Genomic DNA, 16,515 nt, shown 5'->3' on the forward strand with positions numbered 1-16,515 from the left:
TTAGAAAACTTTGGACTCGTGTTAAAAAACTTTAGACTCGAACCGTGACTCCATGTGGACGCCAACCCAGCGAGTTGAAAAAACGTAGACCAAAATAGTGAGAAACAAGCAGATTGGAGCTCTCTGTTTCGGTAGTTTTCTGCCAGCTAGCTAATTGGCAACGTATGCAATGCTAAGTGCTCTGCTTAAGCTAATACGCAACTTAGCAACATACTGTTAGAAAGCAGGAGAGTACGATCACGATATCAGGCTGAAAGTCTTAATGATTATTAGGTCAAAGTGTCCCATGGTATGATTGCAAAAGTATTTTTTCTTTCACAAGTATGAACTGAAGAAAAATACTGTAGACTATCTAAAAGAGTAATTGTGAGTCATATTTTCTTGTGTATTGCGAACCGCTCTTTACTTCACTTCAGAAATCGAGGATAAAAAATATTTCACAACATAGCATTTTTGTTGAATATTTATAAATCGGTTTTGAAGCGGGTAATAAAAGTATCCTGGCCGACTTTGCCGCCGCAGAGAGAGAACAAGGAGTCGCGATCCCCACGCCCGGGAGCCGCCGATCTCCCGCCGGTGACGGACAGCATACGAAACATCAAGAGCATGTGGGAGAAAGGCAGCGTGTTCAGCTCGCCGGGAAGCGGCGGCGGAAGCACCTTTAAGGTAAGAAAGTTGCGGGGAGAGATACCCGGTTTTCGGCGCCGTGTCCTCACCTCTCTCTTCCGTCTAAACAGGAAGCGGCCGTGATAAAGACGGGCGTGGCGGGCCGCATCAACGACTGGCTGAATAAAACCCCCGAGAGCGGCAAGGCGTCGGGAGGGAGGCCATCGGTAGGTCGTCTCCACGGCAACGCCTGCAGATCAGTTAGCATTTGTCTTCATATCGCGGCGGCTCGATACGTCGACCCACCGGTGGCGTACATGAATCAAAGCCGCCGCGGCGCTCGACATCACCTTTTCGTTATTGATTTTAAAAAGATGGAGTACGTGTACACACGGTTGCTCCGAGTTTAACGAGATCCAACATGAAAGCTTGTACTTCGATGTATAATAATCGGAAAACAGCAACATTTGGGTGACATTTTTCAAAGGATATACAACGAACCACCGATTAGCACAGATATGTTCCGGAATGTCTGTAATAGAACCTTAGCATATGTCGTTTTAGCCGTCCCGTGCGCTTTAAGGAGATTAAAAACATACACATTTATTCGAAGGGGGCTCGTCCACAGACGGGGAAGCCGTAAAAATCGGAACGATGCCGCACCGCGATTGTGCGTCGTGAAATATAATGCGGTGATTAGAAAATTCCCATATGTCCTCCGGGCTTCTGGTCTTAATCAGGCGCCGGTGATTTGTGTAATAATCGTAAACCTGAAAATACCCTTTTTGGAAGAACAGAAAGTGGAACATACCATTTATCAATCAGCAGGTGATGAAATACACTTTTAGGCCCTCAGGACAGTTGACTAAAAGTTAAGTTCAGTCCCGATGAACTGACTTTTGTATGCGACCTTATTGTTATGCACTTCAACTTCGACATTTGAGTCGGCTTGTTTGGTGAAAATTCTGCTGCTGCACATGCTCGATTTCACTTTGGAAACCCATATTTTGTTAGGGGCGGCACCGTGGGTCAGCTGGTACAGCGTTGCTGGCCTCACAGTTCTGAGGTTCAGTTCAATCCCGGACTCGCCTGTGTGGAGTTTGTATGTTCTCCCCGTGCCTGCGTGGTTCTCCTCCAGGCACTCCGGTTTCCTTAGAGAGTCTAAATTGCCTTTAGGTGTGATTGTGAGTGCGGCTGTCTGTCTCTTTGTGCCCTGCGATTGGCTGGCAACCAGTTCTGGGTGTACCCCGCCTCCTGCCCGTTGAGAGCCGGGATGGGCTCTAGCACTCCCCGTGACCCTCGTGAGGATAAGCGGCAAAGAAAAGGGAGGGCTGGATATTTTGTTAAGTAGCTGACCCTTGAAAAGAGTTTCAGAAGATGACATAACGCCGGCGTTTGATTTTATAAAGTATTTTTTACAGTTGTTGGCGTCATGAACCGTAGTTGGCACGACACCACTTCAATTCCAGTCGAATTGATGACTGGAATGACTAAATGAGCCATAATTTTGAGCACATGAAACGCAATTGAATATAAATTTCGGGCGCAGTGGTATCAACATGAACGCTCAATGGTATCGGATAGTGACGTAAGGGATGATACCAGATTCAAGACGCGACATTGGGGTACTTGTGCGAGTTGGCGTTCCTGGAATTTCCCAAAAAGCTGAAGTTTTGGGTCGATGACAGGATGGTGATATCCAAATAAAACAGAAAATAAACTGTCGTTAGCGTTAAAACCAATTAAGACTGTTCTATTGGACAACAAAAGAAGGCAAAATCAGGAATTAGCCATAACCTAATGAAATAACAATCCAGCGGGCTCGCAAACCCCAAACCGCTGCATAAAATTTCTGAGATGATCGTCGCCCGCGCTGATGTTTCTGCCGTTTCCGACAATATTCCTCCCGTCCTTTCGACCAAGCGTCCTCACAGCCGTCGGTTCCATGAGCGGAATCCCATTTCCCCAAACTTCCTTCTTTAGGTCTTTCACCTCAAAGGACTTAGCGGTTCACAGCTTTGACACGTGTTTATTTTCCAGGACCTGAAGCCCGTGGACGTGACCAACAAGAGGAGTTTATGGGAAAACAAAGGCTCCTCTCCGGCCAAGGTAAGCTAGGTCATAGACCAAAAAATTAGGCCTACACGCACAGTTGAACATCTTCCGGTACATCGTCGAGCAATTATTTAAAAATTCCGCCGACAAGCCTACATTGCTTGCTCACCAGCCAATCAGAACCTTGACACCCGTGAGCAACTTAGATTTTTCAATGAAGTTGAAGCCCACCACACTCTGAACTGGACGACAGGCATCAAATTCCAGTCGGTGATTCCCACCCGCACACCTGACGATTGACCGACCGTTTCTGGCGCCTACTTAATTTTTCACCAAAATGAAAACCACAGTGCGCGATCGTCAAGGAAGAACAGAATCGGTGTGGCCGCTGAGAGGGAACAGCTGCAAGTCATAGAAAAGAGCGCAAGGCTCTTGCCGACAGAGACTCTCCACACTTAGCTTTTTAGCCGCAGCCACTTCTGAACTTCTAAATATAGTTAGGTATTTACATAAAACACGATAGAATCCGCGTCATATAGTTGTCAAATTGTATGATGATGAAATGAGTGATGTTGTGCAAATGTCCATCCTGTAAATCCATCTACTGTGTTTCTATGTTTTGTTTGTGTTTGTCTTGAAAGAACTTTCATAGCTAGTTGATATCGCCATTACAATCTGGAAAAAGCCTGCAGAGGTAAAGAAAAATGCCAAAAATAATATCACAAACTTTGTCCTGCACTTTGCTTCCACTCTATCATTCTGCTCTTTTCATCCTCACCAGTTGAACGCGAGGAAGCGTTGCTTTTTCTGCAAATTAGTGGGCCGCGTAAGATGAATAATTAAATGCGTTTAAGGCGAATATCTTTGAATATTTTCCCTATAAAGAAATGGAAATGAAGACTGATTTAATGGGAGACAAAGCGTAGAGTTGTTTTAAAGGATCGGGTTCCATTAGCACCGTAAATGACAGACGGCCCGTAAAAGCAACAAGATTCCGGCGGGAGCGTAAAGTTGAGTCTCGTCAAAGTCGAAATAAAATGCACAGGGGCATATTTTTCCGAATGTGTCCGACTGCGAGTTTTCCGCCTTGTGGGTTCCGGGAAGCTGAAATCTTTGCTCCGCTTGCACTCCGCTTCAACTTTTTGTGAGCTTACAACTGCTTTCAATAGCAGGGAAATTAGCATCCATCGCTACGGTCCAGGTTAATATTGTCACCTAGCATGGGCAAACCTGTTAGCAACCGCCGCGTTTGTGCCACGGCGAAACCAACGCCCGTCCCACCCATGTACTCGTTTAAGAATTGCATTTACTTCCTTCTTTCTTTCACCGTTTGGTTTTTAAATATGACTGGTTTACGGACTCACTCGAGAGGGATGTTAAAATGAGTCAAAATTGGCTTATTTTTTACAATACAAAACAGTCAATGTTTAATTAAAAAAAAAAACATAGCTCATAAAAGATTAGTTTTAAAGTAAAATGGCAAAGGAGACAGTATTGTAAAATCGTGAAATATTCTGGCTGTAAATCCTTATGGTCGTTAGAGGCAAACGGGTTAATGGATTAGCTTAATTGGATGCTACCAAATATGCTACAAAATATACCCCTGATGATAACGTCTCATTAATTGTCCCGTTGATGTGTGGCAGGTGTCAGGAAGAGGCGAGAGCAAATCAGTCACCAACGGTGAGTGAGCACAGTGAACGTTTTTGGCTGCCGTGCACATACGCACGAATAAACATGTACTTGTATCTATCATAATTGCAACGATAGCTAGAACCGCACAGTAGATAAAAAGTACTTTGCTGACATATATAGCGTAATTTCCGGCCTACAACCTGTGATTTCTTTTTTTTACACACGCTTTTGACCCTGCGGTTTATGCGGAGATGCCGCGCTAGCGTTAGCACTGCGCCAGCGTTAGTGCTGCACCAGCGTTAGCGCTGCTCTAGCATTATCACACCCGGTTATAGGCCTCGGTACAGAGTTTAATGCTCATGTGGCGCTGATGTTAGCGCGGCGCTAGCGTTAAATTTTGTGTATCGAGGCTTATAACCAGGTGCGCTCTATAGGCCGGGAATTACGGTATGTTAGGAAAACGGTGAAACGGTGCTTTGGGCACCATTCGTAACCTCGTTGTCGGTTCTGCACCGCAGGTACGGGCCACTACCGCCCTGAAGGAGCCTTTTAAAGCCGGAGCCGCGACTCTCCGAGACTTCGGCTGGACGACCAAATACCGACCACATTCCCAAAGAGGGACCCCAAGAAAAAGGAAGAAAAAAAAAATGGGGGGGCAAGGGACATAGACACACACACACGTCTCAGCATTGTACACGAACATTCCGACGTTTTTCTACGGTGGCCACTTTAGGTGCCTTTGCACGTTTGTATTTGCTTTTTAAAAGAAACCAAATGCTGTGAAAATTTGTTATTCCGACGCCGAAATCCTCCCCCCACAAAAAAACCCGTCAACGTCGGTGAAGTTGAGAGTAGATTGAAAAGTTTTCCCCAGGGTGACACCCCAAACCCCTCCCCGTCGTAAAATTCCGTTCCATTCTTTTTTTAATTTATATTTAAAGCAAAAGCTTCACACATTTAATGATTTTTATTGCAAACCACTTCAGGATGAAAAAAAAAATAATAATAATCAGCACTTGTAGAGTTTAGCCGGAGTCGCGTTTATTACGTCTCACAGTAGCGCAGCAAGGGCCCGGGTCACGTACAGTACGTTAGCGCGTATACGGTTCATCGTACTGTATCTTATCTAAAAAATAGTTATACTCACAAGAAAAATCGATGTTGCTTCTTTATTTGTAATTTTTTTGGTTGTATCCATGAACATTCCACCTACAGGCATTGTCGGTCATGCAAAACGCCATTCTTATTTTTTTTTTTTTATCAACTTATTTATGTTGTGATTTTTGTAGCTTCAGACATTCCTCTTTCAAGCAGGTGCACGTGATGCCTTCAAACTTTTTATATATATATATATATAAAAATAAAAATAAATGTAAGAAAAAAGGGCAAGCAGCCATTTGACCTTTGACTTTAAAAAAAGAAACTCTATCGCTTTTACGCACCCTCTAGTAGTAGTCGGGGACGCGTCCGCTAGCGCACGGACGAGCCGCTAGCTACTTTATCGGGCCTTACGACGCCGACGAGAAGCTAAAGCCTCGCAGGAAGGAACCGTTTACGTTCCGAAGAAAAAATTTGTGTTTTTGAACGAGCATTCCTCAAGTCTTAAATCGCTTCGACGGATTTGCGTTCCCGCTCCGACGTCAAGACAATCACATTCCGCGGCCTCCGAAAAGAGCGGGAGGGGCTGGACCAAAATCTTTTTCTCCTCTACGAATGTGTTGCGATGTTTGTTTTGTCACATTTTTTTGTCGATGTTTTTCCTTTTCTATTTTATTTTCCACGTTTAAACCAGCAACTCGGCGAAAGCGACGTAACTGCGCTAGCGCGCAGGCGGCCGTTACGTCGGTCTCGGCGACGAGCGACACTCGCGATGTCACGCGCGCTTCCCAGCGGGCGGATGTTTTCAAAAGCTTTGTACCACTGACGCAGCAACGGAAATAAAGACATTGAGACCTGACACGTTTGGTGTGGTCCTTGAAAATACAAAATGGGGCTGAGGCCAGACTAAAAAAAATGCAATGGCCCCCGTTTTATGCTAGGTCTTTGTTCCATTGACTATTGGTCCAAGAAGAAGGAATTAGAAGAATTCTACAATCAGTAAAAGTGAGGAAAATGCAACCGAAGTAGGCCAATAGGAAGTCTTGTAACATCACGTAAGAAGTCAGAGGTTTTTTTGACAAACGATGTTAGCTAAAGCATAACGATTAGCGAAACTGTTCCAGAGAAGAGCTATATCCGTAATAGCGGATATTTTAATGTGTTTCCAGTATTAGCACAGAAACTAGTCGACGGGTAGTTGACGGCTTAAGCCGGCAGGCCTCGACAAGTGACCCCCGGGCCTTGGATGACCCACGTGCCGCATATTTACGGTTGCTTCTGCGTTGTTCCCAGGTCCGACTTTCTTTAATTTCATGCGTGGCAAATAGAAAAATGTAAACGTTGGCTCGGCGTTTGGTAATTTTCTGAGTTGTCTCCACGGGGACGGTATACAATGTTACTAGCTAACCTAAGTTTGTTTACTTTCACACACAGAGTTGTAGACTATTTGGAAAAAAAATGCATATAAAATCTAGCAAAAAATGTGCATATCAGCAATTTAAAGAAGGAAAGACAGAAAATTAGCATTTGGTCTCCCTCCAAACTGCGTCAAGTCATCATACCAGGTGAGTAGCTGCGATGAAGATTACCGTAATTTAAAAACCGTGACTTTTTTATGCGGTGGTGCTGGTAATTTGGTGTGGGGTTTTTTTTTTCAATGGCCGCAATGGGGCACTCAAGCGGAAAAGGTAAGAGACCGGTGGAATATATATGCAGAGGAAGTGACTTTTACCGGTCTGGCCCTGTTTGCGCTGTGCTACCGTGTTACTGCTTTTTTTTTTTTTTTAATGGCCTGTTAGCGGGGTGCTAGCGTTAGCCTCTCTCTTTGTAAATATCTCACTTTTCAATGGTTTTCTATGTGGGCACTTGAGGCTTTTACACAGGTACCAAATGGTATTTCCTTTACAAATTTACTGGAGGGTGGACCGGACATACGTAACCAAGTGGGAGAAAGTAATTTTGAAGGTGTGTGTCTGTGTATGTTGACTTTTCGGGTGCTGGTAGTGATTAAGTGGACTGGTGGGGAATTATGGTAGTGATTAGAAAGGTCAAAATTCAAGAGGTAAAGAGAAAAATAGAGGAGGTGAAATGGTCTTATTGAGTCGCAAGCAAGATTGTGGCCAGTTCACAGACCAAGAAGTTCATTAGTGATGCAGAAATAAAAGATTGCCTGTAAATAAAGGAAAAGGAAAGACCTGTATCTTCCGTTTGCTAGTTTTTGTTAGCATACTCGAAGCTGCCTGGTAAGTAATAAGAATGGTATCAGATTTAAGATGATGATGAATCAAGTATTTTAAAATTGGTGTCCTTATCGGGGTTAGAGTTACAGGTCCTACTATGTGGAGTTACATTTACAACATTCATATATTTTTAAAAATAACTGACGTCGAAAAAAATTCTAAATACCGACTGACGTCCACAAGGTGGCGATGAAACAACGTGGATAGACGCTGAAGGGCGCTTCGACCCAGCCTGGAACCATTCGTGAATCAAATAAATCGTAAATAGTTTTTTTGTTTTTCAAGGCAAGAAAAAAAAAAGGCCCCCAAAAATGTGGCAACTTTGAAAAAGAGCAGCGGTAAGAGTACCTCCCGTAAACAAAAAAAAAAAAAATTAGAATATACAGAAAATGGTCACGAAATAGGCTTTTTGTTCAAAATTTGAAAAGGAAAAAAAGACAAAAGTTTCCTGGATTTAGTTGACAGACCAGCAAAACATTTTAACGTATCACGTCTTACCATAAAATGTCAGTAATACAGTGGAAGGGGAATAAAACACCAACTTGTCGACTATGTACTGATTTTTATTTTCATTATTTTTCCCCATCCGTTGAACCTATTTCAACGACTTTATTTATGAAAATTACACGCACTAAAATTAAAAATAGTCCAAGAGAACGTGAATGTGTAACTGACTGGCCACTTGAGGGCAGCACACAATCTTTAATAATCAGAAAAAATGGCAGCGGCTTCTAAATAGACGGGTCACAACGAAAAAGAATGAGTAAATAGCACTTGTAATCATAATAGTATTGTATGATTAAGTTCATTAATAAATAAATTAATTAAGTAGGTCAAGTAAGTTATGCAATTGCTCTAAATATAGTATGCCTTGATTTGTAATTGTATTTAGTTCGTAAAATGTTTGATGTGTGACAGTGAGATGAGAATATTTTATATGAGAATAGTTGATATAAATGTTTCTGATCATGATCAATCGTAAGTGCAAACGTAAAAGTAATGAAAATGGGGTCAGAAATAAAGTATTTACAACGCAGATGCATTATTTTCTTCGGGAAGTTTGCCTCTACAAAGATGGCCGCGAGAAAGCGCGTCGCCTTTGTCTATGTCTCTCTCGGCCGGTGCTTTGGCCAAACTTCCGGTTTGTCAAGCCAGCCGACGCATACATTTCCGGAACGAAATGGCTGTGCCCCAAAATCCGACAACCCTTACGCCATATGAACAAAGAATGGCAAATTTTTTGAATGGAAATACATTTCGGAGGTACGAGAAGTCATTTGGCGTCCATTGAGCCGCATATGACAAGCGACACTCGCAGGAATGGCTGGAAATGCGATGTATTTCGTTGCTAGCTAGCCTGCTAGCGGCCAAACACTAAAGCTGTTAAAACGGGGTTAACTCCGTTACAGTGCGCGAAGTAGGACATTTAAATGTCGATGGCGTGAGTAAATTCCAATTAGAGGCTCTTTGGTAATCTTAATTTGTTTGTAAGTAACTCGAATGACTTTCGATAACTTTGGGTGGTGAGAGCGGACGTCATCTAAGCGAGGGTATATTAATATTGTCGTATTACAAAGTAATAATTGTTTAGAAGTGTCGTTTTGGACGATCTCACGAATGTCAAGATTAGTCGAAGTAATCATGTAAAAGTCTAAATACTGATTTGTTTGTGTTTGTTTTTGAAGAGCCTGCGGGAAGAGAAGGTTTACCTGCAACAGTCTTAGCAGGAATATTTCGGAGTTTCCTGCCTTGGAGGTTGTCGATTTCCTGCATATTGTATAGAATTTAGAATGTTTTGAAACGTTTCCACAAGCTTTGCGTCTTTTCAACGGGTCGTCTCGTCCCGTCACAGGACTACCTCCCGAAGAACTACGATTATCACATCTGCGACTTCGACCTCATCCGAGATACGGGAGATCACTCGGACTTCAAAACGACGTTCCGGATGGCGTTGTCGTCCAAAGAAGACATAAAGCTATGGATGAAATCCCACGCCGTCACCTGGAGGGTGGACCGAACATACGTGACCAAGGGGCAGAAAGTTATCTTCAAGGTGAGCGCCCGCCTGTGTTGACTTTTGTGGCGCCGGTAGCGATGAAATCCTTGAATTAGTGTCTTGTCCTTTGAAGGTGGACTACAGGTGTCAGCGCAACACAAAACCCCGGCGCGCCGTCCAAGTGTCAAGCCACAGCAAAAACACAGACTGTCCCGCTATGATGAGTGTGAAACTCTTTCGCACGCAAGTGAGCAGAGGCAGGCAGAGTATGTAAGTACTGTATTTGATGAACCGTAGAAAAAGTACAGTGGCACCTCGGTTTTCGAACGTCTCTGTTTTGGTACGAATCGGTTTTGGAGCAATAAATGAAAGATTTTTTTGCTTAGGTTTTGGAACGAGAATCGGTATTCGCCCCTACCAGCTGACCCACGATGATTTGTTATTGTGCTTTTAAACGTGCTCCCGAAAAAAACTCTAAACGACGCAACAAGTTGGCCCACACACTCCTCTGCGCGTGGACATGTCTCGGTAGTGACTTCTTTTGTTTCAATTGAGCAATATTAACCCCCGATCATAACTCGAAAGAAGGCAAGCTGGTGCTGAAAAAGGAAAGTGGTGCGTAAAACTGTTGACTTCAAGAACGATTTCATAGGAGAATACAAATCTGGTGTGGGTGTTTCTAGCTATCGAAGAAGTATGGCGAAATCGGCGATCTGCACCATTGTGAAACTCAAGGAAGGCCTCAAAGCAAGTGGTGTTGCTAAAGGACCAACCGTGTAGACCAAGCAGAGGCCACAGATCTTGAAGGAAGCCGAAAAATTGCCTTTTATTTTCGTAAACGAGCAGCAGTTAGCTGGGGACAGTGTGAGCAAGGCTGTACTGTGAAAGCATATATTTTCAGGAAAAAAATAAATATTTCTAAAATGATTGAATTATATAAAGCATTTCTACTACACACATTTCTACTATGCAGTTAATTATCAGGAAAAGGTAAAGAAAGAAATGCTTTAAAAAAAACTCCATTTTAGGTTTGGAACAAATTAATTTATTCTCCATTCGTTGTAATGAGAAAAAGCGCTTTGGTTTTCGAACGACTCTGTTTTCAACCAGCCTTGTGTTGGAGAACCGAGGCAGCACTGTATAAAGAGTAGTGGTTGTCATTTTTGTGTCCCCTGTGTTCAGAAGCACAGATTCTCATCTGCCAACTTTTCCCACGATGGTGAGCATCCTGAACGACCACAACCACAACATGGAAACGCCCAAATATTTCTCGCGTTTAGTCCCGGACGTGAAGGAGTACGAAGTGGAGGTGGAAATAGGAGACGATTACGAGTTCGCCACGGCGGACGGAACGCTTTCCTCGAACCCGGAGTTCAACTACGTGTAACGTTTCTAAAGTGTTGTTTGAAAAAAGAAATGATTTTTCACACGGTTGAAAGCGGATGTTTTGTTGCGGCGGCGACAGGTGGCTGGAAGCTCCCGGCGTGGAGGTGGTGGTGGAAGATGTGGAAGAGAATCCCGCAGAGGAAGGTAACGAGTCGGAACTGGGTCTGAACCGGGAGACCAGAGATGTTTTTTCTCCAATTGCGGATCACGGCTTTCCAGTTTCGCATCAAACGGCGGCGCTGGAATTTGAGGCCATGTGCCAAAAGCTGTGCGAGATGGTCAAGAGCAACGAGTCGTTCACGGGCCCGGCCACGGCCGCGGTGAAGGCCTTTAAAGAAATGGAGAGGAATCCGTTGCGCATCGCGGCGGCCCTTCGGACGTTCGGCCGCGACCTCGCCTCGGGCCCGGCGAAGTCCAAAGTCCGCCGTAGGGCCGGCAGAACCGAGGGGCCTTCCCGCGGGAGACGCCGCCTGGACGAGGAAAGCCCCGCGGGAGTGGGATTGGACCACGTATACAGCCAATGAGCGGACGCCGTCCGAAAGTTGTTTCCTGTCGTCGCGGGGGGTGTCAAAAAGACTTGTGAAATCCAGGTGACTCAGGAGTGTTAAATCTAATTTATACTAGTACGCGTATCGTTTATGGCAATATGCATAAGATTTAGTCAGCAATTAATTGATCATTTTACTATTATGATAAAAGTGTGGAAGTTGCATAATGTAATGAGGACAAAAAATTTTTCCAACAAATCCGGGCCGGTCTTTGGGCGTCACACCCGCGACTGTGTACCAAAACGTGGCGCTGGTTGGGGGTGGCTACCAAATCGGGTTGTCACCAGAACTCAAAGGGGTTGTCTCAATGGAGGTGTGTGTTCACAAAGCCATGTGACTATTTGTTTACGACGCCATCTTGGTAGGGCAGCTTTGGAGTACCAGCACCAGCCGTGTTTGCAGTAATCAGTTCATGGAAAGTAAATCGGGGCAAGAGGTAGTTTATATTTTATGATATGATGATTTTATAATCTAGCAGTACGTGTTTGTGGCTTTAGAAAGAAATATTTTAAGTATTATATGCGGATCTAGCTTCAATCTGGATACATAAGTGTATGAAAATATTGACAGTGTCCGTGAGAACAAAGGATCCAGTTGTTGTTTACAAAACCCACCGTGAAGTATTTGTTTGCATCCAGGCTTTTTTTTTTTTTTTTTTTTTTTAAGGCTTTTAATTCCACATGGGGAAAGATTTTGATTATGTATCCAACTATTTGGTTGTATATTTCTGGATAACAGATGTTTGCATAATTGGCAGCACTCATAACGTACGTATGGACGTATGGATTGTTTTGTATTGAATTGATTTTTTTCCCACATGACGGGCTTTTGACTGCTGATCAATATGTTTGGTGTTGTCAGAAAAAGGAAAATGAACATGGCATTCACTTGTGCTTTGTATTAAATAGGAAAAAAAAATGAAAGCGTCCAAAAAGAAGCAAAAGTGACACATCTGGATTGTTCTTCAGAAGCGTGCCTACCTGTATGGCTGAATAAACAAATGCACGTGGTTCCGTGACGTCACATGCAAAATGTTTGTAGTGTGATAGGAGTTGTGTGCGTGTGTGTTCAAAAAATAATAAAAATAGATTTGAGAATACCCGAGTATGAATGTTTGCTCCAAAAAAAATGCCTGATCTGTTTAAAAAAAAAAAGCCTTAATACATGCCTTAAGCCTACGCTACATCCTCACTTTTCGTGTAATGAAATGCTTGATTTGCTTTAAAAAAAAAAAAAAAAGGGATTCCACTAATATCAGTTGAAATGACTGCTCACTGTACATATTTTTGTACCAAAAATAAAGAAAAGTCTTTCTATGTACGTGCTTTGTGTAGTAAATGGCTTAGGTTGCCTTATAGCTGTAAAGGAGAAAAAACCACCCCCCCCCCCAAAAAAAAATGCTTTCCTGGAACCGTGATTGAAGTGGAGAACTTGCAGGACCCATTTAAAATATCCTGACTATATTGGCTCCAAAAATGTATTTTACAAGGGGAGCGCTGGGCCTGTCGTCACAGGGGTAAGTCATCGATCCCATTGTAAATATGCTTAGAATCTCCAAAAAAGCATCGCACTGGTTTTGTTGTCTTCCACAAGAAGAGCCCCGAGTGACCTTTTGGCACGACTCAAATTACAGAAAAAAAGGTAATTGCATGTTTTGAAATTTTTTTTACATGAAAATGTAAGCGGTGATCAATGTGGACTTGTGAGGATTGTGAGATGGTGTTTGATCATGCCCGATGAATTGATGCTGATTGGAAAACATGGTAGTTTAGGGGTTAATAGTGCAGGTTTGAAAAAAAAATGAAGCAAAGTTTATGAATGTAATTAAGTCTGGTGTCAAAAGTTGAGGTTTCTGAAAGGTAAAACTCATGAGAGAGCTTGTGCACCTTTGTCATGAAATCACCTGACATGATCAAACAAATTATTGTTGCAAGTTAATTCAGTTGTGATGAAATTAAAAAATGTGTGATAGCACGACGCCCAGAGTTTTGTCTGAAGTTGTGAAACATTTAGAAGGTGAGAATGAACAAAGGTATGTGGAAACATGAGAGCCACTGAGCATAGAGGACCCGCATTCAATGCGAAAGTTGATGTTTTCGTCGCTAAGAAATTTGACTTTTAATTAGCTTCCGCTTGTCTTGGACAACTGAATCGACACATCGATCTGGTGAGTAAGTCATCGAGATTTAGCAGAAGAGTTTGAAAGTGTAGAAAAGTATGGACGCATCCAAATGAACCGTTGCTGGATCTGTTCTCAATCAGGAAATAATCCCACATGGTGATGGTCCTACTCAGATTTTTGCAATACAAATGAAGATATTTATATAAGGGACCTCTGACAAACTCACTTTCATTAACTGTGGGAAATAAAAGAGGGCGGGGGATTGGCTCCTTCGTATCTGGAGATGTACTTTTTTGTGAAAAAACTACCTTTGTTTAGTAAGGCGTTTTTTGCTTGGAAAAAACAACCATGTATAGTAAGATGTTTTTTTTGCCAAAAAATGACCATGTGTTGTAAGGCGTTTTTTGCGAAAAAAAAACGCCCATGTATAGTAAGGCGTTTTTTTTGCGAAAAAACAACCATGTATAGTAAGGCGTTTTTTTGCGAAAAAACGACAATGTATAGTAAGACGTTTTTTTGCAAAAAAATGACCACGTATAGTACAGCGTTTTTTTTCACAAAAAACGCCCATGTATAGGAAGGCTTTTTTTGCGAAAAAATGACCATGTATAGGAAGGCGTTTTTTGCGAAAAAACGATCATGTATAGGAAGGCGTTTTTTTGCGAAAAAACGACCAAGTATAGTAAGGCGTTTTTTTCGCGAAAAAACGACCATGTATAGTAAGGCTTTTTTTGCGAAAAAACGCCCATGTATAGTAAGGCCTTTTTTTGCGAAAAAACGCCCATGTATAGTAAGGCTTTTTTTGCGAAAAAACGCCCATGTATAGTAAGGCGTGTTTTGCGAAAAAACGACCATGTATAGTAAGGCGTTTTTTTTGGGAAAAAACGACCATGTATAGTAAGGCGTTTTATGCGAAAAAACGACCATGTATAGGAAGGCGTGTTTTGTGAAAAAACGCCCATGTATAGTAAGGCGTTTTTTTGCGGAAAAAACACCATGTATAGTAAGGCGTTTTTTTGCGAAAAAAAACGACAATGTATAGTAAGACGTTTTTTGCGAAAAAATGACCACGTATATAGTACAGCGTTTTTTTTTTCACAAAAAACGCCCATGTATAGGAAGGCATTTTTTGCGAAAAAATGACCATGTATAGGAGGCGTTTTTTGCGAAAAAACGATCATGTATAGGAAGGCGTTTTTTTGCGAAAAAACGGCCAAGTATAGTAAGGCATTTTTTTTGCCAAAAACGACCATGTATAGTAAGGCGTTTTTTTGCGAAAAAACGACAATGTATAGTAAGGCTTTTTTTGCGAAAAAATGCCCATGTATAGTAAGGCGTTTTTTTGCGAAAAAACGACCATGCATAGTAAGGCGTTTTTTTTCGCGAAAAAACGACCATGTATTGTAAGGCGTTTTTTTGCGAAAAAACGACAATGTATAGTAAGACGTTTTTTTGCAAAAAAATGACCACGTATAGTACAGCGTTTTTTTTCACAAAAAACGCCCATGTATAGGAAGGCATTTTTTTGCGAAAAAATGACCATGTATAGGAAGGCGTTTTTTGCGAAAAAACGATCATGTATAGTAAGGCGTTTTTTTGCGAAAAAACAACCATGTATAGTAAGGCGTTTTTTTGCGAAAAAACCATGAATAGTAAGGCGTTTTTTTGCCAAAACGACCATGTATAGAAAGGCTTTTTTTTGCAAAAAAACGCCCATGTATAGTAAGGCGTTTTTTTGCGAACAAACGCCCATGTATAGTAAGGCTTTTTTTGCGAAAAAACGACCATGTATAGTAAGGCGTGTTTTGCGAAAAAACGACCATGTATAGTAAGGCGTTTTTTTGCGAACAAACGCCCATGTATAGTAAGGCTTTTTTTGCGAACAAACGCCCATGTATAGTAAGGCGTTTTTTTGCGAACAAACGCCCATGTATAGTAAGGCTTTTTTTGCGAAAAAACGACCATGTATAGTAAGGCGTGTTTTGCGAACAAACGCCCATGTATAGTAAGGCGTTTTTTGCGAAAAAACGCCCATGTATAGTAAGGCTTTTTTTGCGAACAAACGCCCATGTATAGTAAGGCGTTTTTTTGCGAAAAAACGACCATGTATAGTAAGGCGTTTTTTTGCGAAAAAACGCCCATGTATAGTAAGGCGTTTTTTTGCGAAAAAACGACCATGCATAGTAAGGCTTTTTTTGCGAACAAACGCTCATGTATAGTAAGGCTTTTTTTGCGAAAAAACGGCCATGTATAGTAAGGCGTTTTTTTGCGAACAAACGCCCATGTATAGTAAGGCTTTTTTTGCGAAAAAACGCCCATGTATAGTAATGCGTGTTTCGCGAAAAAACGACCATGTATAGTAAGGCGTTTTTTTGCGAAAAAACGACCATGTATAGTAAGGCTTTTTTTGCAAAAAAACGCCCATGTATAGTAAGGCGTTTTTTTGCGAACAAACGCCCATGTATAGTAAGGCTTTTTTCTGCCAAAAAACGCCCATGTATAGTAAGGCGTGTTTTGCGAAAAAACGACCATGTATAGTAAGGCGTTTTTTTGCGAAAAAACTCCCATGTATAGTAATGCGTGTTTCGCGAAAAAACGACCATGTATAGTAAGGCGTTTTTTTGCGAAAAAACGACCATGTATAGTAAGGCTTTTTTTGCGAAAAAACGACCATGTATAGTAAGGCTTTTTTTGCGAACAAACGCCCATGTATGTATAGCAGCGTTTTTTTGCGAAAAAACGCCCATGTATAGTAAGGCATTTTTTTTTGCGAAAAAACGCCCATGTATAGTAAGGCGTTTTTTTTGCGAAAAAACGACCATGTATAGT

The 16,515-nt window shown here is 42.1% G+C and overlaps 2 protein-coding genes across 7 annotated transcripts in view; both read left to right on the forward strand.

Moving 5' to 3' along the window:
• The window catches only part of LOC133493488 (non-muscle caldesmon-like), a 51,061-nt gene extending 44,808 nt beyond the window's left edge, over positions 1-6,253 (forward strand). For 3 of the 4 annotated variants that reach the window (XM_061806899.1, XM_061806898.1, XM_061806900.1), the window contains exons 10-14: positions 523-666; positions 738-833; positions 2,647-2,715; positions 4,308-4,344; positions 4,815-6,253. In XM_061806899.1, coding sequence (XP_061662883.1) covers positions 523-666; positions 738-833; positions 2,647-2,715; positions 4,308-4,344; positions 4,815-4,849 — 381 coding nt within the window. In that variant the 3' untranslated portion in view covers positions 4,850-6,253. Of the gene's footprint in view, positions 1-522; positions 667-737; positions 834-2,646; positions 2,716-3,302; positions 3,356-4,307; positions 4,345-4,814 lie in introns of all 4 variants that reach the window. The other variant, XR_009793008.1, reaches the window with a different exon arrangement.
• Positions 6,254-8,778: 2,525 nt separating this feature from the next.
• On the forward strand, positions 8,779-12,942 carry LOC133493786 (uncharacterized). 3 transcript variants are annotated; one of them, XM_061807568.1, is made up of 7 exons: positions 8,779-8,897; positions 9,320-9,389; positions 9,487-9,687; positions 9,764-9,900; positions 10,782-10,849; positions 10,911-11,013; positions 11,096-12,942. In XM_061807568.1, exons 1-7 carry the CDS (start codon positions 8,815-8,817, stop codon positions 11,538-11,540), a joined length of 1,107 nt encoding a protein of 368 aa, XP_061663552.1. In that variant the 5' UTR covers positions 8,779-8,814; the 3' UTR covers positions 11,541-12,942. The 3 variants fall into 3 exon arrangements, with proteins under 3 accessions (XP_061663552.1, XP_061663553.1, XP_061663549.1); XM_061807569.1 differs by having other exon boundaries at positions 10,813-11,013; positions 11,096-11,160; positions 11,236-12,939; XM_061807565.1 differs by having other exon boundaries at positions 10,813-11,013; positions 11,096-12,940.
• Positions 12,943-16,515: the final 3,573 nt, after the last annotated feature.

Source organism: Syngnathoides biaculeatus, chromosome 20 (genome assembly GCF_019802595.1).
Source record: "Syngnathoides biaculeatus isolate LvHL_M chromosome 20, ASM1980259v1, whole genome shotgun sequence".
Lineage (NCBI taxonomy): Eukaryota > Metazoa > Chordata > Actinopteri > Syngnathiformes > Syngnathidae > Syngnathoides > Syngnathoides biaculeatus.

Bases quoted from the DNA above. Each gene is read 5' to 3' on its own strand.
- LOC133493786 (XM_061807565.1), top strand. From the start codon at position 8,815: ATGGCTGTGCCCCAAAATCCGACAACCCTTACGCCATATGAACAAAGA. The intron at 8,898-9,319 runs GTACGAGAAGTC...TTGTTTTTGAAG, and splicing joins AATGGAAATACATTTCGGAG to AGCCTGCGGGAAGAGAAGGT. The intron at 11,014-11,095 runs GTAACGTTTCTA...CGGCGGCGACAG, and splicing joins AACCCGGAGTTCAACTACGT to GTGGCTGGAAGCTCCCGGCG.